The 23,533-nt window shown below is 45.9% G+C and overlaps 1 protein-coding gene across 11 annotated transcripts in view; it reads right to left on the minus strand.

The window, feature by feature from the left end:
- The window catches only part of PHACTR1 (phosphatase and actin regulator 1), a gene marked incomplete at its 5' end in the record, with an annotated part of 573,950 nt that overhangs the window by 117,695 nt on the left and 432,722 nt on the right, over positions 1–23,533 (minus strand). For all 11 annotated transcript variants that reach the window (XM_080657408.1, XM_080657410.1, XM_080657416.1 and 8 more), the window contains one exon: positions 7,747–7,827. In XM_080657408.1, the coding sequence (XP_080513534.1) occupies positions 7,747–7,827 (81 nt within the window). The remainder of the gene's footprint in view (positions 1–7,746; positions 7,828–23,533) is intronic.

Genomic DNA, 23,533 nt, shown 5'->3' on the forward strand with positions numbered 1-23,533 from the left:
TAAGGATCAGCTGTGTCTACGCTGGGAGAAGTTCGGTGCTGGAGACAGCCTTATAGGATTAGACTTGCCAAATTGCAATAGCCTCTGTGCTCAGCTTGGATGGGGTGGAGTCTCAGGGCGGAGCAGACAGTCTTGGCTTCCTGTCAGCCTTGCCCTTGCGCGCACGCGCGCGCCTTCAGACCTCTGCCTTCCCTAGCTCCCGAGTCTCCGCCCGAGAGTCCAGATTCCCCCCACAAGAGTGTGGGTCCCCAGGGGCTCGCCTGGAACTGGGGTTCAGTGCAGTCAGAACTGGGGTTCAGTGTGGTCGGGGGCTTCCTTCCCCCTTCCGCCAGAGAAAGTCAGCCAGGATCTCAGCCGCCCTTCCTCTCTGCGCGCACAAAGACCCTTTGCCGTACCTCCAATTCTCTGTGAGCTTTTCTCTTTCCTTCTAGTTGTAGAATTTTCACTCAGCCAGCTTTCCTGTGTTTCTGGATGGTGTCCGTTCTGTCTTTTAGTTGTAGTTTTGAAATTGTTGTGCGAGGCAGCAGTTTAGGTGCTTACCTATGCCGCCATCTTGGTTTCTCCCTCAATAATAATATTTTAAAAAAATCTTTATTGTTTAGATTATTACAGTTGTTCCTCTTTTTTCCCCCCATAGCTCCCCTCCACCCGGTTCCCACCCCACCCCACATCCTTACCCGCCCCCCAATGTCCTCATCCATAGGTGTACGATTTTTGTCCAGTCTCTTTCCGCACCCCCCACACCGCTTTCCCCTTGAGGATTGTCAGTCCACTCCCTTTCTATACCCCTGATTCTATTATATTCACCAGATTATTCTGTTCATTAGATTTTTTATTCACTTGATTTTTAGATTCACTTGTTGATAGATATGTATTTGTTGTTCATAATTTTTATCTTTACCTTTTCCTTCTTCTTCTTCCTCTTCTTAAAGAATACCTTTCAGCATTTCATATAATACTGGTTTGGCAGTGATGAACTCCTTTAGCTTTTTCTTATCTGTGAAGCTCTTTATGTGACCTTCAATTCTGAATAGTAGCTTTGCTGGGTAGAGTAATCTTGGCTGTAGGTTCATGTTATTCATCACTTTGAATATTTCTTGCCACTCCCTTCTGGCCTGCATAGTTTCTGTTGAGAAATCAGCTGACAATCGTATGGGTGCTCCCTTGTAGGTAACTAACTATTTTTCTCTTGCTGCTTTTAATATTCTCTCTTTGTCTTTTGCTCTTGGCATTTTAATTACGATGTGTCTTGGTGTGGTCCTCTTTGGATTCCTTTTGTTTGGGGTTCTCTATGCTTCCTGGATTTGTAAGTCTATTTATTTCACCGGGGCGGCGGGGGGGGGGGGGTGGGGTGGGGGTGGGGGTGGGGGGGGAGTTTTCTGTCATTATTTCTTCAAATAGGTTTTCAGTATCTTGCTCTCTCTCTTCTTCTGGCACTCCCATAATTCGGATGTTGGTACGCTTGAAGTTGTCCCAGAGGTTCCTTATACTATCTTCATATTTTTGGATTCTTTTGGCTTTTCTGGTGGGTGTTTTTTGCTTCTTTGTATTTCAAATCTTTGACTTGATTCTTGCAATCCTCTAGTCTGCTGCTGGATCTCTGTATATTATTTTTTATTTCAGTCAGTGTATGCTTAATTTCTAGTTGGTCCTTTTTCATATCCTTGAGGGTCTCACTAAATTTATTGGCCTTTTCTAGAAAGTTCTTGAAAAACCTTATAACCGTGGTTTTGAACTCTATATCCAGTAGTTTGCTTTCCTCCATTTCTTTCATTTGTGACCTGTTTATTTGTCTGCATTTTGGCTGCTTCCCTGAGTTGATAGAGTGGCTTTGTGTGCTAGGTGTCCTATAGGGCCCAGTCGCTCAGCCTCCCCAGTTACCTGAGGTGGACACTCTTGGTGCACCCCTTTGTGGGCGCTGTGCACAGTCTTGTTGTAGTTAAGCCTTGATTGTTGTTGGTATCACTGGAAGGAATTTACCTCCAGGCCAATTGGTTGTGAGGATCAGCTGTGTCTACGATGGGAGAACTTCTGTGCTCAGACACCTTTATGGGGCAAGACTTACTTCAGTGGGGCTTTGGTGCTGAGTCTGCCCCCTGAGTGTTTTTCTTATGGATCTGAGGAGTTGTAATCTGGATGGTCCTACTCTGACCCCTGGGTACACTGGCTCTTGGATCTCCAAGGAGGTGCTAATTTAGCCTTTGCCTGAGGCCACCCAGCAGGAGATATGGAGAGATCTGCAGATTCCTTTTCTTTCTTTGGGTTTTGGAGGTGCCCAGATGAGGTCCAGCTGTGAAGCAATGCTAGCTGCTGTGGGGCCTTGGGCCTTCTTTTGGATGTTCTGGGTCTTTCTGTCTCAACTGAAGTTTGTTAGGTAAGTTTAGATTTCAAAGGACCAGGCCATTCATATGCAAAAGCCTCTGTGCACAGCTTGGATGGGGCGGAGTCTCAGGGCGGAGCAAACAGCAATGGCTTCCTGTCAGCCCTGCCCTAAGAGGCTCTGGGGTGTCAGTGTACTGCAGTAATCGTTGCAAGCACCTCTGAGAGAAAGCCGCCCTCGAGTTCTGCCTGCTGCCAGACAGTCCAGTTTCTCCCTGTATGAGTCTGGGTCCCCAGAGTCTTGCCCGGAACTGGAGTTCAGAGCAGTCAGGAGCTTGTGTCTCCCTGCAGATTGAAAAAGCCAGCCACGTACTCAGTTGCCAGCCCTCTCCATGCGTGTGAGGGGCCTGTACCTCTGGACTTTACTTCCGCACCTCTTGTGAGTCTCAGCGTGCTTTTCGCTTCCCTTCTAGTTGTAGAATTTCCACTTAGCCAGCCTTCCTGTGGTTCTGGATGAGGGCCGTTTTTATTTGTAGTTTTGAAGTGGTTGTGCGCAGCAGCAAGTTCAGGTGTTTACTTATGCTGCCATCTTGGTTTCTCCAAGAATCATATTTTTTAAAAAATTTCTTTTTAATATATTTTTATTTATTTCACAGAGGAAAGGAGAAAGAGAGAGATAGAAACATCAATGATGAGAGGGAATCATTGATTGGTTGCCTCCTGCAAGCACCCTACTGTGGATCAAGCCTGCAACCTGAGCATGTGCCCTTGACTGCAATTGAACCTGGGACCCTTCAGTCCACAGGCTGATGCTTTATCCACTGAGCCAAACCAGCTAGGGCCCAAGAATTACATTTTGAAACCAAACTCCAATGTGACTGTATGTGGAGAAAGGGCCTTTAAGGAGGTAATTAAGGTTAAATGAAGTCCTAAGGGTGGGCCCAAATCCAATAGGACTGATGCCCATAGAAGAAGAGAAAGAGATATCAGGAATGTGTTTGCACAGAGAAAAGGCCAGGTGAGGACCTAGCGAGAAGGACACACCTGCAAGCCAAGGAGAGGGGCCTCACCAGAAACCAACCCTGCTGGCACTTGGTCTTAGACATCCAGCCTCCAGACTGTGAGGAAATAAATTCCTGTTGTGTAAGCCACCCAGAATGTGGTGTTTTGTTATGGCAGCCTGAGCAGACTCATACATGTATCATCTCATGTAATCCTCATTTCAAAATATATCCACACTTTCAGATAAAGAAATAGAAGCACAGAGAAGTTAAGCAACTTGACTAAAGTTGCACAGCTAGTCAGTAGTGAAACTGGAATAGAATCCAAGCAATTTGATTCCAGGGCCCATGTTCATAACTGCTGATATAATGTAACATAAGGTAAAGTGATTAATATCCATAGTGACACAAAACAGATGCTTTTATTAGAAAAACCTATAGCCAATAGCAAAAACCTATAGCAATAAACTTCTACATGTACTATGCCCAATGGACTTCTAATTCTATTCCCTTTATTCTTCTCTTCTCCCCATCACCCACACAGTAATACTTTACCTAGCTCAAGCATTAGTTGAGGCTTGGGGGTCTGGCAGTAAGCTGGTGAGGCCCCTGGAGTTTGCATGCTAGTGAGTAAAGGCAGCCGACAACCAGGCAGAAAGAGCAGACACACAAATAAAACAGGAAGTGTGGTGACAGGTGGGGGCCAGCCTGCTCATTTCCTTCCCATTCAGTTCTTGCATGTACACTATAAAGCAACCATGAGCAGGGCACCACCCCTGCCCCAGTATCCAGGCCTCATGTTTCTCTCTCCATAAAATGAAGCTTTTGTTCCAACAGTCTGACCTCTTTGATTACTAAGTCAGGATGTTACTTAGGCAATGCTTACCATGGCCCAGATGTTATGCATGATGAAAATGATAAATGCTAGAGTAATATGTATTCTCTACTTTAGAATATTCCTGACGTTTTACAGTAATAAATACAAGTGTTGTAGGAAGAACAAAGGAAGGGGAAGGGATCACTTAACTGAATCTGAATGGGCTTTAGTTGTGACAGTAACTTATTTGCACACATGGTTGCTTATTATGTAATACTAGAGGCCCAATATACGGATTCGTGCACCAGTGGGGTCCCCCAGCCTGGCCTGTGGGGATTGGGCTGAAACCAGCTCTCCAACATCCTCCAAGGGTTCTCGGATTGCGAGACCCCTCCTGCAGGCCCAGCCCCTGGGACCTGGACGCCCACCGGCTCCCTCCTCCCTCCTCTCTGGGTCTGGGTTGCAGGTGAACCAGATTCGGGGCCAACAGTGCCCCAGCAACAACCTAACCCATGGCTGATTCCCTGAGAAATTGGGCTCCCTCCTCTATTAGTTGGAGCACCTGCCCCGTGGTGGTCATTGCACGTCATAGCTACTGGGTGAATGGTTGAACGGTCGGAAGGTCGCTTAGGCTTTTATATATATAGACTAGAGGCCCGGTGCATGAAATTCGTGCATGGGGGAGGGGTGTGTCCCTCAGCCCAACCTGCACCCTCTCCAATCTGGGACCCCTCAAGGGATGTCCGACTGCCCGTTTAGGCCCGATCCGGATCGGGCATAAATGGGCAGTCAGACATCCCTCTCACAATCCACGACTGCTGGCTCCCAACTGCTCGCCTGACTGCTTTCCTGATTGCCCCTAATCGCTTCTGCCTGCCAGCCTGATCACCCCCTAACCACTCCTCTGCCAGCCTGATTGATGCTTAACTGCTCCCCTGCCAGCCTGTTTTCCCCTAACTGCCCTCCCCTGCAGGCCTGGGTCCCTCCCAAACTGCTTTTCCCTGCAGGCCTGGTCGCCCCCAACTTCCCTCCTCTGCCGGCTTGGTCACCCCTAACTGCCCTCCCCTGCTGGCCTGATCGCCCACAACTGCCCTCCCTGGCAGCCCTGGTCCCTCCCAACTGCCTTCCCCTGCTGGCCATCTTGTGGTGGCCATCTTGTGTCCACATGGGGGCAGGATCTTTGACCACATGGGGGCAGCCATCTTGTGTGTTGGAGTGATGGTCAATTTGCATATTACTCTTTTATTAGATAGGATAGAGGCCTGGTGCACGGGTGGAGGCCAGCTGGTTTGCCCTGAAGGGTGTCCCGGATCAGGGTGGGGGTTCCCTTGGGGCGTGGGGTGGCCTGGGTGAGGGGCCTGTGGTGGTTTGCATGCTGGCCACGCCCCCTGGTGACCCAAGCGGAGGCCCTGGGATCTGGGGTTTATTTATCTTCTACAGTTGAAACTTTGTAGTCTGGAGTGGAGCCAAGCCTTCTGCTTGCTCCGTGGCTGCCGCCATTTCTGTTTGGGTTTATGTATCTTCTATAATTGAAACTTTGTAGCCTTGAGTGGAGGCCTGAGCCGTCAAGGGCAGGCGGAAAGCTTGGCTTCTTCCATTGCCAGGGAAACCCAAGCCTCCCTCCTGCTCTGTGGCCGCAGCCATCTTGGTTGGGTTTATTTGCATATTCGTTCCTGATTGGCTGGTGGGTGTGACTGGTGGGTGTAGCTTGTGGGTATAGCGGAGTGATGGTTAATTTGCATATTACTCTTTTATTAGATAGGACTAGAGGCCCAGTGCATGAAATTCATACACTGCGCAGGGCGGGGGGGGGGGGGTCCCTCAGCCCAGCCTGTACCCTCTCACAGTCTGGGACTGCTTGGGGGATGTCTGCCTGCCAGCAGTCAGACATCCCTCTTGCAGTCTGGGGCTCTCGCAGTCTGGGATCCCTTGCTCCTTACTGCCCACCTGCAGTGGAGGCAGAAGAGGCTCCTGCCACTGCTGCTGTGCTTGCCAGCCGTGATCCCTGCTTCTGGGTGAGTGGCACTCCCCATGTGGGAGCGCAATGACCACCAGGGTGCAGCTCCTGCATTGCGCGTCTGCCCCCTGGTGGTCAGTGCACATCATAGCAACCAGTTGTTCTGCTGGTTGTTTGGCCATTTGGTCAATTTGCATATTAGGGTTTTATTATATAAGATCATACCAGTAGTTAGGCATCTCCCATCTCTTCTAGGGAGTGAATATGAACAAAGGAGTTTGGAATGAAGCGTGAAGAATTAAGGTCGGTATGAGAAAGGCTTTGGGGTTTTGTACAGAAAGCAAGACATCAGAGAAAAGCGACAAAATTATGGATTTTCTTTCCCTGGAAAGCTTACTCAATCAGAGAAGCTGTGCTTGGGTGTGGCCTTCCTCAGAAGCAGGACATACTGGCTCACCATAGGGATTCCTTGGCCCCAGGAGGCTCTGAGGATTATAGAAGGTCGTTTGAAACAGTACCAGACCCCTGCCACTAAGCAGGGCAAGAGTGGTGCCTCTTCCTGCTTGTCCCATTTCTCGGCAGCACGTTGTGCCAAGAGAAAATACTCGAGCAGCGCCACTGGGAAGCCCGGTAACAGGAACAGATGAGTGAAATGCACCACAAGGGGAACAGGGAATGACTCACTGAAAAGAGATGGAGCCAGAGAGAGGCACCGCAGGTAGAAACACATCTGCCTCTTTGTCCTGGAACACAAGCGAGGCCTGCAGAAGACCTACAACAGCAGGGCAGACGGACTGTGCTGTCGGAACTACAGGATCACCCTTGTTATCAAGATGGATCTTTAAAGCAGATTATTACTGTGCTCTAATAATCCAGCCCAGCAAATAACACCAGCCCTGAACAAGAAGATGTGAAACAGACAATTACAAGATTGGAATCAGCAGCCTGTCATTTCACTTAAAGCCTTAAGTGATGTGTGGCCCTGGGAGAGAAGAGAGAGTGCAACTCAAAATAGCAGAACTCTTAGAAAAAGGAGTGAAGAATACTTACTATATTGTGTGAACCATTCCATGCATTTGATTCAAAGGCAGTAATCCAATAAGCCAAAGACACGCAGTATTCATTGGCAAACACTTGTGGACACATTCACAGAACATTGGACTTTTGAACTATCATATATGTACAGCTATACTTTATAATTTTACTCACTTTGATTTCTCCTATTGTAGGAAAGTGGACTGTCACTTAAATCTGTTAGGGAAATTCTAGATGCTGTGGATTTCTGACACTTGTCTTGGGAACTCCAGGGTCTGAAAGAGCTTAAGCAATTAAATTCACGCCAGCTGTGTGTATTCGAACACCAGCAGGCTCACAAGCAGTACCCGCATCATTCCTGGAGCCATGTCGTTTTTCTTAGCATCCTGTGGTTTGATTCCAATGCTGAGAACAAGCGAGCTTGTGTCTCCCCCTCATATAATGCTGACAGCTTTATCACCGTCTGCTACATTCTCTTTTCTCTCCAAAAATGCCTGGAGTTTTACAGGTTTAATCCTGATAAAGTGATGCAGAAAACTGTATCCAACTCTGACAAACATACACCCAGATTCCATGCACACCTTTCCAGCCCGTGGAGGGTGGACCAGTCCCCTTACCTTTGTCATAAATTTCCTTCAAGACTCCTCGTTTTATCAGCTCCTCTCTGCTTTGCCTCATTGATATTTTCCTTTCCAGGGCTGCAAGCAAAACACAAACAGAAAAGCGGTTGTGAATAGGCAACAAAAATGGTTTTCAGAGGAATCATATTTCAACATATTGAAATGTAATGTATGGGAAAGCTTCTGTAAATTCTACTTTACTAATAAGAAGTTAATGATATCAGCTAACATTATAATGATACTATGATGAGCATTTTAATCAGACATTTAATTTAATTTTTAAAACAATCTTCAAATTACCTATGAGGTAGGCATTACTATTTAATTTTATTGAATCCTGATGTATGGTTGAGGAAACTGTAGCAGAGAGAAGCTCAACAACCTGTCAGTCACAAGGTCACTGAGAAGAGGAACCAGGATTCAAATCAGAAGCACTACCTCCGATCTCAGTTTAACCTCTGCCTCGCAGCGCGTTTCCTGAGTGTGATATTTTTTCATAGCTGAGATTTCTTTCTTAAAGATCTAGTTTATGTAGATCAGGCCTCACTGAGGGTTTTTTGCTCCCTAGCTATTACAAAAATGGTACAAAATTATCTCCTAGTGAGCTCTTTGGATGGAGAGACAGGGGCGGGGCGTGGGGGGAAGCCAGTTATAACACACACACACACACACACACACACACACACACACACACCCAGTATAATTTAGTGCAAATAACACCAATAAAAACTAGGAAGCCAACAAGGGAACAGGGACTGCGATTCTATCTCAGGTACAAACTGGCTGTGACCTTAGACCACTCTGTGGGTCTGGGATGCACTCAGCCCCAGCTACTCTGATGTAAAAGGCTCAGGTGGGACCTGGACATCTGTATTGTAACAGGAAGCTCTCTGGGCTATTCTCAGCCATATCAAGACTGAAAATCACTGATGATATATTTTGGGACTTACTATTTTTAAAAAGTTATGTTCTAACTCTTTTTGTTAACTTACAATGAATTAAGGGCTACAAGACAGAAAAAAATGTCAGGTTAGGCTACACTCCTATATAGCTTACTGAGAACATGATAATAAAATAGATACATATAGATATATACCCACAGAGTTGAGGGCAGGAGGGTTATATGGGAGGACAAGCATCAGCGGTGGGGTGTAGGGACCCTGGAGCAGTGTTGATTTGGGGGTGATGGAGGAGTTTTACGACCCATACCCAATGGCATGCTACATGGTGGCAGGAGAGCACAAAGATGTTCTTTATGCAGAAGAGGAACAAGCAGAGAAGGGAAAGAGAACTGCCTCCAGCTAGGTTAGAAAGTCCTGCCTACTTTAAAAAGACTTGCTGCGGCACAGTGGGAAAAGAGCAAGGGGAGACGATGGGGGGTCGGCGGGGGGGGGGGGGGGTGTTAAGCAAGAAGTTTGTTACCAGGTCTTGTGGGTGACACAAAGACGCGCTTTGCCACCCTGTACTGAACCACATACATTGAACAGATTTCTCTTAAACAGAATGAGGTTTCCCAGGGGCTTTTCAAAACCACAGAATAAAGCGAATGGACTGGATCCGCAGGGCTAAACAGAATACCTGCAGCAAGAGGGGCAGGCCCTGGGCATGGAGTTCTGAAGCCGCAAGTATCTGTAGAACACAGACGGCCTCGGGCCACACACTGGGCTGTCAGGACCTCAGCTGTCTCACCGCACTCACTCAGCAACAGGGACCTGCTGCTGGTGGGAAAGCCACTCTGCTGGGTCCGGAGGTGATGGTGACCAAAGGGACAGTCCCTACCCTCATAGAATTTACAGTCATCAAATGACGTCACTTAATATGCGATTACAAGCTGAGATAAGGCCCCTTAAAAGAAAGGGACATGGTTCTGCCAGAACGTATGATAAATAAGCTGGAGCATTAGAAACGGTTTTTCTGAGGAAAAGACCTTTGAGCTGAGTTTGGAAGAGGAAGATATACTGTCTCAGCAAATGACCATCAGGCATGGGCTTCGGGGAAACACTCCAGACCTAGCAGGCTGGGCAATGGTTCTTGAGAGCAAGTTGATGCAACTGCAGCCACCAGCACCAGGTGGAGATGGTTCACGAGGGGCAGAGGGGCTGGGGCATGCAGGGTCTCATGGACCATGTTATTTTAAGGACAGTGGGAATAAACGATAATAGCTGAGTATCTGAAAGATCATATCCACTTTAGTGAGGAAAATGGGTTGGAAGTAGGCCAGGTGGTAGGTGATTAGGTCCATTAGGCAGGAGATGATGGCAGCTTAGACTAAGATGCTGGTGACAGAGATAGAGCCAAAGGACGCATTCAGGTCATCTGAAGGTGGCATTGTTGTCATGACTTAAAATGAAGGATTAGATGTGGGATGTGAAGGAAAGAGAGAGGGGTCGAGGACAACTCCTTTGGTTCCTGACTTGCATAGCTGAATGGATGGTGGTATCCATTACTAACGTAGGGGACCCAGGATGAGAATCAGGTTTGGAGGGATGATGGAGCTCAGTGTTAGCCATGCCTAAGAGGAGACATCAAGCATGTGCTAGGGAAATGTAGTTGGATCCTTCATAAGATAAGGATGGGAGTTAAATGAGACTGTGCGTGTGGTACTGACTTTGCTAGACTCTCTCATGTACCAGTGCTTCTCACCTTTTCAATAGAAAGACTCCTGATGGCAAAGGAGTGATGCCAGGGGCACCAGGGATATGACTGAAGCTGCCTTTCCCAAGCATGCCATTTCTTTAACGCATTTAGTTTTCTCTTAAGAACTAAGGTAGACCTCACATAATGTATCTGCTCTTATGTAAATAAGAAAATATTCCCTACCCACTACCACAAATTTCTAAGTTTGACATTCTTGGAAGACATGGCTTATTTATTCTTTGGCTTTGTGCATTTCCTAGTTCAGAACCCTTTGCCTAGATCATTTTGAGAAGGGTGGAATGTCAAGTAATTTAACGCATTCCACAATACTTACCACAATCCTGTGAAGTATTATCATCCCCATTTTATAGATGAAGTACCTGAGGCCCAGAAACATTAACTTTCTCAGAACCACACAGCAGTAAGTGTGTGGCTCTAAGCAAGTTAATGCCTGTTCCCTCCAGCCCCCCACAATACCACATTGTTATGAAGATGGCTATAATGTATACTAGAGGCTCAGTGCACCCAATTGGGGAATATCAGGGTGGGGAGGGGCAGCTGGCAGGGGGGAGGGACCATGAGAGGTTGGCTTTGGTAGCCCACTGACCACCAGGGGGCAGCTCCTGGGTTGAGCATCTGCCCCCTGGTGGTCAGTGCGCATCATAGCAACTAGTCAACCAGTCCTTCCGGTCATTCAGTAGTAACGGTTGCTTAGGCTTTTAAATATATATAGATAATGCTCTAATTATTACCTCATGTATAAGGCTCTAAAACTGGAAGACAATTTTGTTATTAGTTTGTTTGGGGCTCAACATCATGGTAAAAAGACATAATTACACTTTATTTTTAGGAGCTTCTCCCTTCTAAGGCACTCTTTACTCACTATCTCTTTAACAAGGTCTGCATGATGCCTCTCTTTCAATCTTATTTCTAGCAGCCCTTCCAAAGTTAGAGCAAAGTTTAAATGGGACCAAAGACAAACTTACTACCACTTCAGGGAATGAAATAAAGTGGGTTGTTGGTGCAGAAGGTGAATTCAGATCATTTGAGCTGGTCTACTACGGAGCCATAAAACACAGGGAGAAGATTTAATGTGGGGGAAATATAATGACCACCTTTTCACTCACCACAGCTAGGTCCAATCCTCCCTCACCAATAATTTTGGTTTGGGGTAGAATAAAGATAAAAAGAGAAAATAAAGCCAAGATATGGAAGCAACCTGAGTGGCCATTGATAGACAAATGGATAAAAAAGGTATAGCACATACATACACTGGAATATCACTCAGCCATAAAACCATGAAATCTTGTCATTTGTGACAACATGGATAGACCTTGAGAATAATATGCTATGTGAAATAAGTCAGACAGAGAAAGACAAATACCACATGATGTCACTTATATGTGGAATCTAAGAAGGCAAATTAAATAAAACAGAAATAAACTCATAGATACAGAGAACATATTGATGGTTTCCAGATGGGAGGGATTGGGGGGCGGGGTGAAAAGTGGGGAGGGACTAATATGTGCAAACTGCCAGTTATAAAAACAGCCACAGCTTGCTGGTGTGAAGTACAGCCTAGAGACTATAGTCAATAATACTGTAATAACTATGGGTAGTGTCAGGTGGGTACTAGACTTATCGTGGTGATCACCTTGTAAATTACATAAATGTCTAATCTCTATGCTGTACACCTGAAACTAATATGTTGACTGTAATTGAAAAACAAAAAAAAGGGTAATAAAACAAAAAGGAGAAGAAGAGGAGCAATGCATTGGGGAAGCAGCAGGAACACATCAGATAAATGGGACTTGAGCATGATGGTGAGCCAATCCACCAGGGAGTGCTTGGTCTTTGAGAGGTGGGCAAGGGAAGTTAAAAGAACAAACTCACCCATCTCTTTTAAAAAAACAAAACTGAGAAACTGTCTTGTTGGCAAAAAACATATGAGTGAGTAATATTTTCGTACAAATGAAAAATAAAGTCAGTAAGGACTTATTTTAAAATAAGAAAATCTACTATAAAATATAAGGATCATTCCCTCTAATGTTATTCCATTATTAAAGCACAAGGCAGTATAAACTGAGTGACCACATGTGGAAACATTCTGGTGTAAACGTTTTTGGTGAAAAAACTGGATTGTGGTGATGGTCACACAACTCTTAACATTTACTAAAATCCTTGAATTGTACACTTACAATGACTTAATTTTATGGTATGTAAATTTTTACCTCAATAAAGCTGTTAAGAAATGGAAAAAAGGGGAGGATCCAAGATGGTGGCGTTGGTAAACACCTAAATTGCTGCCTTGCACAACAATTTCAAAACTACAACTAAAAGACAAAATATCTATCACCCAGAACCACGGGAAAGCTGGCTGAATGGAAGTTCTACAACTAGAAGGAAAGAGAAAAGAGCATTGAGAGGTGCACAAGTGTTGAAATAATTGTTTACTGCACTGGGGCGTGGGACGCGAGGACGTGGTGGGAGATGCAGAGCCGGCTTACTGGCAGCCATCGCTGTTTGCCACGCCCTAGCCTAGTGACGCCCTAAGACCCTGCCCCGCACAATCTACAAACCCACCCAAGCTCCAAGCAGCAGCTTTAGCATATGAATGGCCTGTCCTATCGCAGCTTAACATAGCAAACTTGCAGCCTGGGTCAGACAGCTCCAAAATCTCCAAACCCCAAGCAAAGAGGAGAAAACTGTAGTTCTCGCTGTAGCTCCTGCTGGGTGGCCTCAGACAGTAGCTGACCTGCACCCCATTGGAGATCCAGAAGCCAGTGTACCTAGTGGTCAGTGTGAGACATCAGATTTCAACTCCTCACATCCATAAGTGACACATTCAAGAGGCAGACTCAGTGAGCACCAAAGCCCCACTGAAACAAGTACTGCACCATAAGCATGTCTCCAGCACAGCAGTTCTTCCATTATAGACACAGCAGGTCCTCACAGCCAATTGGCCTGGAGGTCAATTCCTCCCAGTGTACCAACAGCAATCAAGGCTTAACTACACCAAGACTTTGCACTCAGCCCACAAAGGGGTGTACCAAGAGAGTCCACCTCAGGTGATTGGGGAGGCTGAGCTACTGGCCCCTATAGGTCACCTACCACACAAAGCCACTCCATCAACACAGGGAAGCAGCAAAATGCAGAGACAAAGAAACATGTCACGAATGAAAGAAATGGAGGAAAGCAAACTACTGGACAACATAGAGTTCAGAACCACATTTATAAGGTTACTCAAGAATCTTCTAAAAACCGCTGAGAAACTTGATGAGACCTCCAAGGAGCTTAGTGAGACCTTCAAGGACCTTAATGAGAATGCCAAAAAAATGGAAAAGGACCAGTCAGAAATTAAGCATACACTGTCTGAAATAAAGAATATACAGAAATTCAACTGTAGATCAAAGGATCCCAAGAATCAAACCAAAGATCTGAAATATGAGGAAACAAAAAACACCCAAACAGAAAAACAAAAAGAAAAAAGAATACAAAAATATGAAAATAGTGTAAGGAGCCTCTGGGACAAATTTAAGCGTACCAACATCCGAATTTTTGGGGTTCCAGAAGAAGAGAGAGAGCAAAATATTGAAACCCTATTAGAAGAAATAATGACAGAAAACTTTCCCTACCTGGTGAAAGAAATAGACTTACAAGTCCAGGAAGCGCACAGAACCCCATACAAAAGGAATCCAAAGAGGACCACACCAAGACACATCATAATTAAAATGCCAAGGGCAAAAGACAAAGAGAGAATCTTGAAAGCAGCAAGAGAAAAACGGTTAGTTACCTACAAGGGAGTACCCATATGACTGTCAGCTGATTTCTCGGCAGAAACTATGCAGGCCAGAAGGGAGTGGCAAGAAATATTCAAATAAACAGCAAGAACTTACAACCAAGATTACTCTACCCAGCAAAGCTATCATTCAGAGTTGAAGGTCAGTAAAGAGCTTAACAGACAAGAAAAAGCTAAAGGAGTTCATGACCACCAAACCAGGATTACATGAATTGCTGAAGGGTATTCTTTAAGAAGAGGAAGAAGAAGAAAAAGGTAAAGATAAAAATTATGAACAACAAAATGACATCAAATACATACCTACCAACAAGTGAATCTAAAAATCAAGTGCATAAAAAATCTGAAGAACAGAATGGACTGGGGAATATAATAGAATCAGGGACATAGAAAGGGAGTGGACTGACAATTCTCAGGGGGAAGGGGGTGTGAGGGTTGCGGGAAGAGATTGGACAAAAATCTTACACCTATGGATGAAGACAGTGGTGGGGGGTAAGGGCAGGGGGTGGGGTGGGGTGGGGAATCAGGTGGAGGGGAGCAATGGGGGGAAAAAAAAGAGGAACACCTGTAATAATCTAAACAATAAAGATTTATTTTAAAAAAATGGGAAAAAAATAGTGACCACAAGGAAAAATTCCCATAATGGCAAAAACATCCATTCTAATTAGTAAATCTAAGGAGACAATTATATTAATAAACTTTTGGCTATGGTAAGCAAGAGGAACAACATTAAAATAAAAGGATTGGAAATATAGCACATAATGGCAAATCTCTATAAACAATTTTTAACGTCTAACATGGTGGTACCAAAATCCTATCTAACAAAAGAGAAACATGCAAATTGACCATACCTCCACTACGCCCACCAGCCAATCAGGAGCGAGTATGCAAATTAACCCAACAAAGATGGCAGCGGCCATGAAGCTGGAGCGAGCAGGAGGCTTGGGTTGCCCCCGGCGATGGAGGAAGCCAAGCTTCCTGCCCGCCCTGGCCAGCCCTGGCCTCTGCTCAAGGCTACAAAGATAAATAAATCCCAGATACCTGCTTCCAGCCAGCCCTGGCTCAAGGCTACAAAGTTTCAATTATAGAAGATAAATAAATCCCAGATACCTGCTTCTAGATGGCCCTGGCCTTCGCTCAAGGAGGTGCTAAAAAAAGAAAAGCAAAAAAGGAGTGGCTGGGAGCTTGGGTCGCTGGGGGCCATGGCCCGCAAACAGCCATCAGCCCCTCACCCAGGCTGGCCAGGCACCCCAGCAGGACCCCCACCCTGATCCGGGACACCCTTCAGGGCAAACCAGCTGGCCCCCACCCTTACACTAGGCTTCCATCTATACTAATAAAAGGGTAATATGCTAATTAGACTGGGAAAACTTCCAGGAGACCTTCCAGACATTCTTCTGGACAAAGCCATGGTGGCAGGGCTGAGGTAGAGGCGGTTGGAGGCCAAGAGGGGTGAGCAGTTGTGGGTGATCAGGCCAGGATGGGACAGCAGTTGTGGGTGATCAGGTTGGTGGGGGGTGGGGCCGTTGGGAGTAAGCAGACCAGCAGGGGGGCCAGTTGCGGGCAAGCAGGCTGTCAGTAGGGGTCAGTTGGAGGTGATTAGGACAGTGGGGGGGCAGTTTGGAGTGAGCAGGCTGGCAGGGGAGGCGGGGGGGCAGTTGGGGGTGAGCACACTGGCACGGGGGGCAGTTGGGGGTGAGCAGGCTGGGGAGGTAGGGCATTTGGAGGTGAGCAGGCTGGCAGGGTGGGGCATTTGGGGCAAGCAGGCTGGCGGTGGTGGGCAGTTGGAGGCGAGCACACTGGCATGGGGGGCATATGGGAGCGAGCAGGCTGGTGGTGGTGGGCAGCTGGAGGTGAGCAGGCCAGCAGGCGGAGTGTTTAGGGGCAATCAGGCAGGCAGGCAGGCAGGTGAGCAGTTAGGAGCCAGCAGTCCCAGATTGCAAGAGGGATGTTCGACTGCCGGTTTAGGCCTGATCCCTGTAAACTGGCAGTAGGACATCCTTTGAGGGGTCCCAGATAGGAGAGGGTGCAGGCCGGGCTGAGGAACACCCCTACCCCTTGCATGAATTTCGTGCACCGGGCCACTAGTACCATATAAAATGCAGGACTCTGATTACCCCTCAAAATGAAGACACAGCTCAGACAGTGCTAATGCAGCTCCTTGGCCTTTAGAGCAGAACTACGTTTCCAGGCTGCAGTAAATGTGGGACACTGTCATGGGCTTTCGAGATGGTCCTATGGGAACTGAAACACTAAAACAAAATCGCATAATCCAGCAAGTGTACAAAGACTAATTTAGGGACATGCAGTCTAAGTTTCTATGCCAACTGTGAGATAGCCTAAAGGTTAGGAAAAGGAAAAAAATGACTGATTTGCTTTTATAGACTGACTAGAGGCCCGGTGCATGAAATTCATGCATTTGCAGGGATCTCTCAGCCTGGCCTGGTGCCCTCTTGCAGTCCAGGAGCCCTTGTGGGATGTCTGACTGCTGGCTTAGGCCCACTCCTCCAGGGGAAGTGGGCCTAAGCCGGCAGTTAGACATCCTTAGCACTGCTACAGAGTTGGGAGTGCTACCGCTGCTGCGCTCACCAGCCGTGAGCCCAGCTCAGGGCTTCTGGCTGAGCAGTACTCCCCCTGTGGGAGAGCACTGACCACCAGGAGGCAGCTCCTGCATTGAGTGTCTGCCCCCTGATGATCAGTGTGCGTCATAGCGACTGGTTGTTCCACCGTTTCGTCGATTTGCATATTAGCCTTTTATTATATAGGACAAAAAAATTAGTTGAGTATACCCAAACACATCAAAGGAAGCTTCACACACATCTCCTGCCTGAAATGAGTGGGAGAGGGATTTCTCAGTCACTGTACCAAAAATAGCCCACTATGGCATCCCAAAAAACCATATGAAAGCTTGGCAAGTCCAGGGAAGACTTTCTAAGCTTGCCATCAAACTCTACCTTACTATAGGAGGGAAACCAAGATGGCGGCATAGGTAAACACCTAAACTGCTGCCTCGCACAACAATTTCAAAACTACAACTAAAAGACAGAACGGACACCATCCAGAACCACAGGAAAGCTGGCTGAGTGAAAATTCTACAACTAGAAGGAAAGAGAAAAGCTCACAGAGAATTGGAGGTACGGCAAAGGGTCTTTGTGCGCGCAGAGAGGAAGGGTGGCTGAGAGCCTGGCTGACTTTCTCTGGCGGAAGGGGGAAGGAAGCCCCCGACCGCACTGAACCCCAGTTCTGACTGCACTGAACCCCAGTTCTGGGCGAGCCCCTGGGGACCCACGCTCTTACGGGGGGGAGTCTGGACTCTCGGGCGGAGACTCAGGAGCCGGGAAGGCAGAAGTCTGAAGGCGCGGCGTGCCAGTGTGCACAAAGGCTGCGGAGGTTGCCACAGGCTTTCCCTAGTGGAAGGGAGTCGGAGGCTCCTGAACGCACTGGGCCCCAGTTCTGACTGCACTGAACCCCGGTTTCAGGCGAGCCCCTGGGGACCCACGCTCTTGTGGGGGGAGTCTGGACTCTCGGGCGGAGACTCGGGAGCCAGGGAAGGCAGAGGTCTGCGCGTGTGCACAAGGGCAAGGCTGACAGGAAGCCAAGACTGTCTGCTCCACCCTGAGACTCCACCCCATCCAAGCCGAGCACAGAGGCTATTGCAATTTGGCAAGTCTAATCCTATAAGGCTGTCTCCAGCACTGAACTTCTCCCAGCATAGACGCAGCTGATCCTTACAGCCAACTGGCCTGAAGGTCAATTCCTCCCAGTGATACCAACAACAATCAAGATTTAACTACAACAAGGCTGTACACACAGTCCACAAAGGAGTGCACCAAGAGTGTCCACCTCAGGTTAACTGGGGAGGCCGACCCACTGGGCCATATAGGAAACCTAGCACACAAATTTACCCTACCAACTCAGGGAAGCAGTGAAAATGCAGCGTCAAAGAAACAGATCACAAACAAAAGAAATGGAGGAAAACAAACGACTGGATATAGAATTCAAAACCATGGTTATAAGGCTTTTCAAGAATATCCTAGAAAAGGCCGATAAATATAACGAGACCCTCGAAGATATGAAAAAGGACCAACTAGAAATTAAACATACACTGACTGAAATAAAAAATATTATACAGAGACCCAAAAACAGACTAGAGGAACACAAGAATCAAGTCAAAGAATTGAAATACAAAGAAGCAAAAAACACTCAACCGAAAAAGCAAAAAGCAAAAAAAAAAAAAAATCCAAAAAGTTGCAGATAGTGTAAGAAGACTCTGGGACAACTTCAAGCATACCAACATCAGAATTATGGGGGTGCCAGAAGAAGAGAGAGAGCAAGATACTGAAAACCTATTTGAAGAAATAATGACAGAAAACTTCTCCCACCAGGTGAAAGAAATAGACTTACAAGTCCAGGAAGCGCACAGAACCCCAAACAAAAGGAACCCAAAGAGGACCACACCAAGACACATCATAATTAAAATGCCAAGAGCAAAAGACAAAGAGAGAATATTAAAAGCAGCAAGAGAAAAACAGTTAGTTACCTACAAGGGAGCACCCATACGATTGTCAGCTGATTTCTCAACAGAAACTATGCAGGCCAGACGGGAGTGGCAAGAAATTTTCAATGTGATGAATAGCAAGAACCTACAACCAAGATTACTCTACCCAGCAAAGCTATCATTCAGAATTGAAGGGCAGATAAAGAGCTTCACAGATAAGAAAAAGCTAAAGGAGTTCATCACCACCAAACCAGTATTATATGAAAGGCTGAAAGGTATTCTTAAAGAAGAGGAAGAAGAAAAAAGTAAAGATAAAAATGATGAACAACAAATACATATCTACCAACAAGTGAACCTAAAAATCAAGTGAATTAAAAACCTGAGGAACAGAATAATCTGGTGAATATAATAGAATCAGGGGCATAGAAAGGGAGTGGACTGATAATTCTCAGGGGGAAAGGGGTAAGAGGGGTTCATGAAGAGACTGGACAAAAATCATACACCTATGGATGAGGACAGTGAGGGGGAGGTAAGGGCAGAAGGTGGGGTGGGAACTGGGTGGAGGGGAGCTATGGGGGGAAAAAGGAGAAACAATTGTAATAATCTGAATAAAGATTTATTAAAAAACAAAACAAACAAACAAAAAACTCTACCTTACTATAAAAAGCATGCAGAAAACCTCGACAGGCAGTTATTCCTGATCTTTATCACCATCTATTAATCATGCCTTTTTGTTTTCTGGATGTTTGAAGTCTTGTTGTCTTGGGGCTTTGCTTTTATGGAAGAGACTGTCCCTTCTAGGGCTAGCAAATTCCTAAGGAGAGTGAAGGACTGGCCTAGGAGTGCACCTTTCATCCTTTCTTATGTGAACTAACCAACCCAGAGCCCATGCCCTCAACCACCTCCTTTATCAGTTCTATAGGCCACTGTTCCCTCTTGCCCTAAGAACCACTGGAGCAAGTAACAGATCACTACAGACTGTCCCTATGCCCCCAGAGGTCGCTAAAATGATTCAAACTAGCTAAGCGAGCCTGCTTATCCTATCCTGCCCATTCCTTCCCATAGAAACCACAATAAAAGGCTCTTGCCCATGTTTTCCTACCACTCTCTCTGTCTCCTGACAGACCCTTTCTAGGCTAGCGCTGCTTCCCCATATGGCCCCCGTGGCATGGCGTAACCCTTCCTCTTGGGATCTGTGAGTATAGCAAACTCTCTTGTCAATGGCAGGTGTCTCCTGATCTGCTGGCCCACACCTGAATAATCAAGAGCTACGTTTTAAAAGCACCCATCCTTGCACTGGTTTGTAAACAAAGAAAAATAAGTAGGGGGGTTTCCCACAGCTTTATGTTCCAATTTATTTTTTTAAAATGTGTTTATATTTGAGCAAGCACTTTAGAAATGGAAAGGCTGATGAAGAATTGATCCTAGGCAGCAAATTCCCCCAGACCCCGGAGACTAATGGATAATGGAGTGACAGTAATTCCAGTCTAATCACTTTTGTAAGTTCTTCTTCTGAGCCACCACTGCAGTCCATGCCACTAAAAGCCCGTTCCCCATCATCTCGCCTTAATTATTTTCCCAGTCTCCTCACCCACATGGGTTTGTGCTAAGCCAAGGAATCCAAGCTTCTTTGATGTCGATGAATTTAAAATAGGGATCTTGAATGGGCTCATTCTCCTTAGTCAATGCCTGGATTGGATGAATTTGTTAAAAATAATTAGGCATTCTCTTCTTACTTTCTGCATACACAATATGCTTCTATTTTTTATTTATGAAAATGTTTTCACTTTAAATAATTAAAATAAAACAGAGGAAACAAAGTCCTTTTACACCTGCCTCCTTCCATAGACCCAGCTCACCATATTGGCCTCCTTTGATACTGGCTCCCTCTTTCCTTTTTACCCTCCTTCACTCCCTTTTTCCCATATACTCATCCCCCACATATATTTAAAACTGTAGTATATATAGTTTTAAAAAATAAATAGAATCCTTACGCTCATATTTTCTACAGTCTTTTCCCCTCTCATTTATCATCATGTTTTAGAGCTCTTCCCATCAGCACATGCAGAAGCACCTCATTCTTTTTGAGCACCGCACACCATTATATGGTGCTATGAGCACCGTACTTTTTTTAACCATCTGCAACTGAAGTAAATGTAAGTTGATTCAAACTTGGGGTATACAGACATTGCTACTGTAAATATAATTGTTCAGGCATGTATGTGAACAGGAGTAAGAGTTTTTTAAAACATATCACTAGACATACAATTTCTGGGAAGGGTAGTACTGATAGAAGGAAAGAACTCATATTTTCTAACATTTAAGTATTGCTTTTTTATTTTAAAACCGAGGAAATGGAAAAAAGCAATATTGATGCTGCAACAAGTCATTTGGTTCTACTCAGAGTAACATAGCAGGGATCTACTTATAATTTTCTCTAGGATAACCGACCTCTGTTGACTTCTTTGTTCAACTGTCTTTACACTATATTCTGTAGGGAAGAGAAGGTTGAAGGGGGAAAAAATTGAGAAATGATGAAATTTTCAGTAGCTTACCATAGAGTCTTATACCTTCAGTCGTTAAAATAGTCAACCTGTAAGTAAAACCTGTAGCTTTTATCCTTTTAAAATCTTACAACTCCAGTGAAAATAGTATTTAGGCTAGAAATCTACAGGTGACAAATGGAGTGAGCCTTGAGAGCCTAGGCCACAGCTCCACTCCCATCTGACTTCATGAGTATTGAGGATATGATGCCTCAGCCCACATTTACCCCATCTCCAGAGAAATGCTTTCATTTTTTTAAGATGAAGAGGATCTGTTTCAAATTAGATTTATACAAGAAAGCAAGGATTTGGAGAAGTGTGTAAACCTGGAGGTCTTCCATTATGAAAGATCAAATGGCAAATGCCAGTTGATCTCTCATTTCATAAAGAAATTAATGAGAAGAGCAACCCAGTTGTCAATCTAAATGCTATGTTGAAAAAGAAGATAAAGTAAAAAGGAAGGCAACTCTACATGTCTAGTTTCAGGCAGAATGGGTAAACACGTTCAAGAACTCATATTAATCCAGAAGCAATTTGTATGAGCACCAATATTGTGCTTTTTACTAACTCAGAAGATGTTCAAAAGTCCTATAAATATCTAAATACTTGCCAAATATGGAATAACTAGGCAAGAAGGTTTTCAAGAACTTGAGTACCTAAGACAAGCTTATTGAATTATTAGAAGCCCGGTGCACAAAATTTGTGCAGGAGGGGGTCCCCTCAGCCCAGCCTGCACCCTCTCCAATCTGGGATCCTTTGGGGGTTGTCAGGCCTAAACCGGCAGTCAGACATTCCTCTCACAATCCTGGACTGCTGGCTCCTAGTCACTCATCTGCCTGCCTGCCTGGTTGCCCCTAACTGCCCCCCTGCTGGCCTGATCGCCCCTCACTGCCTCTGTGTGCCAGCCTGATTGCCCCTAACTGCCCCCCGCTGCTGGCCAGGTTGCCCCCAATTGCCCCCTCCCTGCTGGCCTGGTTGCTCCTAATTGCCTCCCCCCCCCCCACCGCCAGCCTGGTAACCCATTACTGTCCCCCTCTGCCGGCCTGGTTGCCCCCAATTTCCCCCTGCCACAGGCCTAGTCACCCCTCACTGACTCCCCTGCCAGCCTAATTGCCCCCAACTGCCGCCCCTGCCGGCCCGGTCGCCCCTAACAGCCCCCCTCCCCTGCTGGCCTGGTCGCCCCCAACTCCCCCCCGCCCCCGCCAGCCTGGTTGCCCCATGCAGCCTGCTGTTCAGCTGTTTGGTCGTCCCTCACTAACCCCTTGCTGGCCTGGTCATAGGCAGCCATCTTGTGAGGGCATGAGGGTCAATTTGCATATTACCTTTTTATTATATAGGATTAATTCAAAATGAACTAAAAATTTTTTGTCCATTAAGGCCAAGTGATGCTCAAAATCAGAGACACTGACCAGTTTAGATTTTTTTTCCCTCTAAAATGCCAAATTATGTGGAAATTCCATCTAAAAGAATCTAAAGCTTACGTGTCCTCATCAGATGATAATAATCACAGATCCTGATGCCCCATTGTTACAGCATGAACGTCAGTGAATATGTAAGTGGAGGGAGACATGGACCAAGCTCCTTGTGTCTGATATTGCACCAGCATTGTTCTGTGTAATGACGCCTAGCTAGGGTGAATAAACTCTTCATGGCCCATGAGGTAGGAGATGAGATTGTTTATTTCCTGTTGTTTGTGATTACATCTAAGTCATCTAGAACAGCACTTTCTAAAGTCTGTTATGTAGAATAGTAACCCCCAGAGATGTTCTGAGAAAGGATTCTGAGAACAACAATTTGGGGAAACGCAATGGACCATGGAGAATCACAGTGGTCATTAGCACAAAAATACCTACAGTTAAGAAACCTGCTTGACTCAGTTTAACCTGGTGTTTCTCCCAAATTCATCTGACAATGTGGATCTTCCATGGAATAACATGAACTTTCACTCTGAGGAGAATGTCCGGGAAATGCTGATTTATACCAGGTTGTAGGAAGCAAGGGAACCAGGGAGGTCCATCTGTCTAAATCAGCTGGGGCATGGAGGGGCCAAGCTCTTCTGTCAAGAGTTTTCCAGCAAAGGTCTGTATCAAACCCAACAGAAAACCCAAGTCCTGCAATATCACTGAGCAAGGCACGACTGACCTTAAGATGCTAATGGAGCAAAGTGACCAGCCCTCTACCTACTGTCCTCCTGATATGCATTCCAATGAGCCTCCTGATGGGCTGCACCCATATATTCTCCAGATAAATAAAGACTAGACTTGTTTAACCTTGAGCAGCTCAGTACCACATACTATCTGTCCCAAATAA

The sequence above is a fragment of the Plecotus auritus genome (genome assembly GCF_963455305.1).
Source record: "Plecotus auritus genome assembly, chromosome: 2".
NCBI lineage: Eukaryota > Metazoa > Chordata > Mammalia > Chiroptera > Vespertilionidae > Plecotus > Plecotus auritus.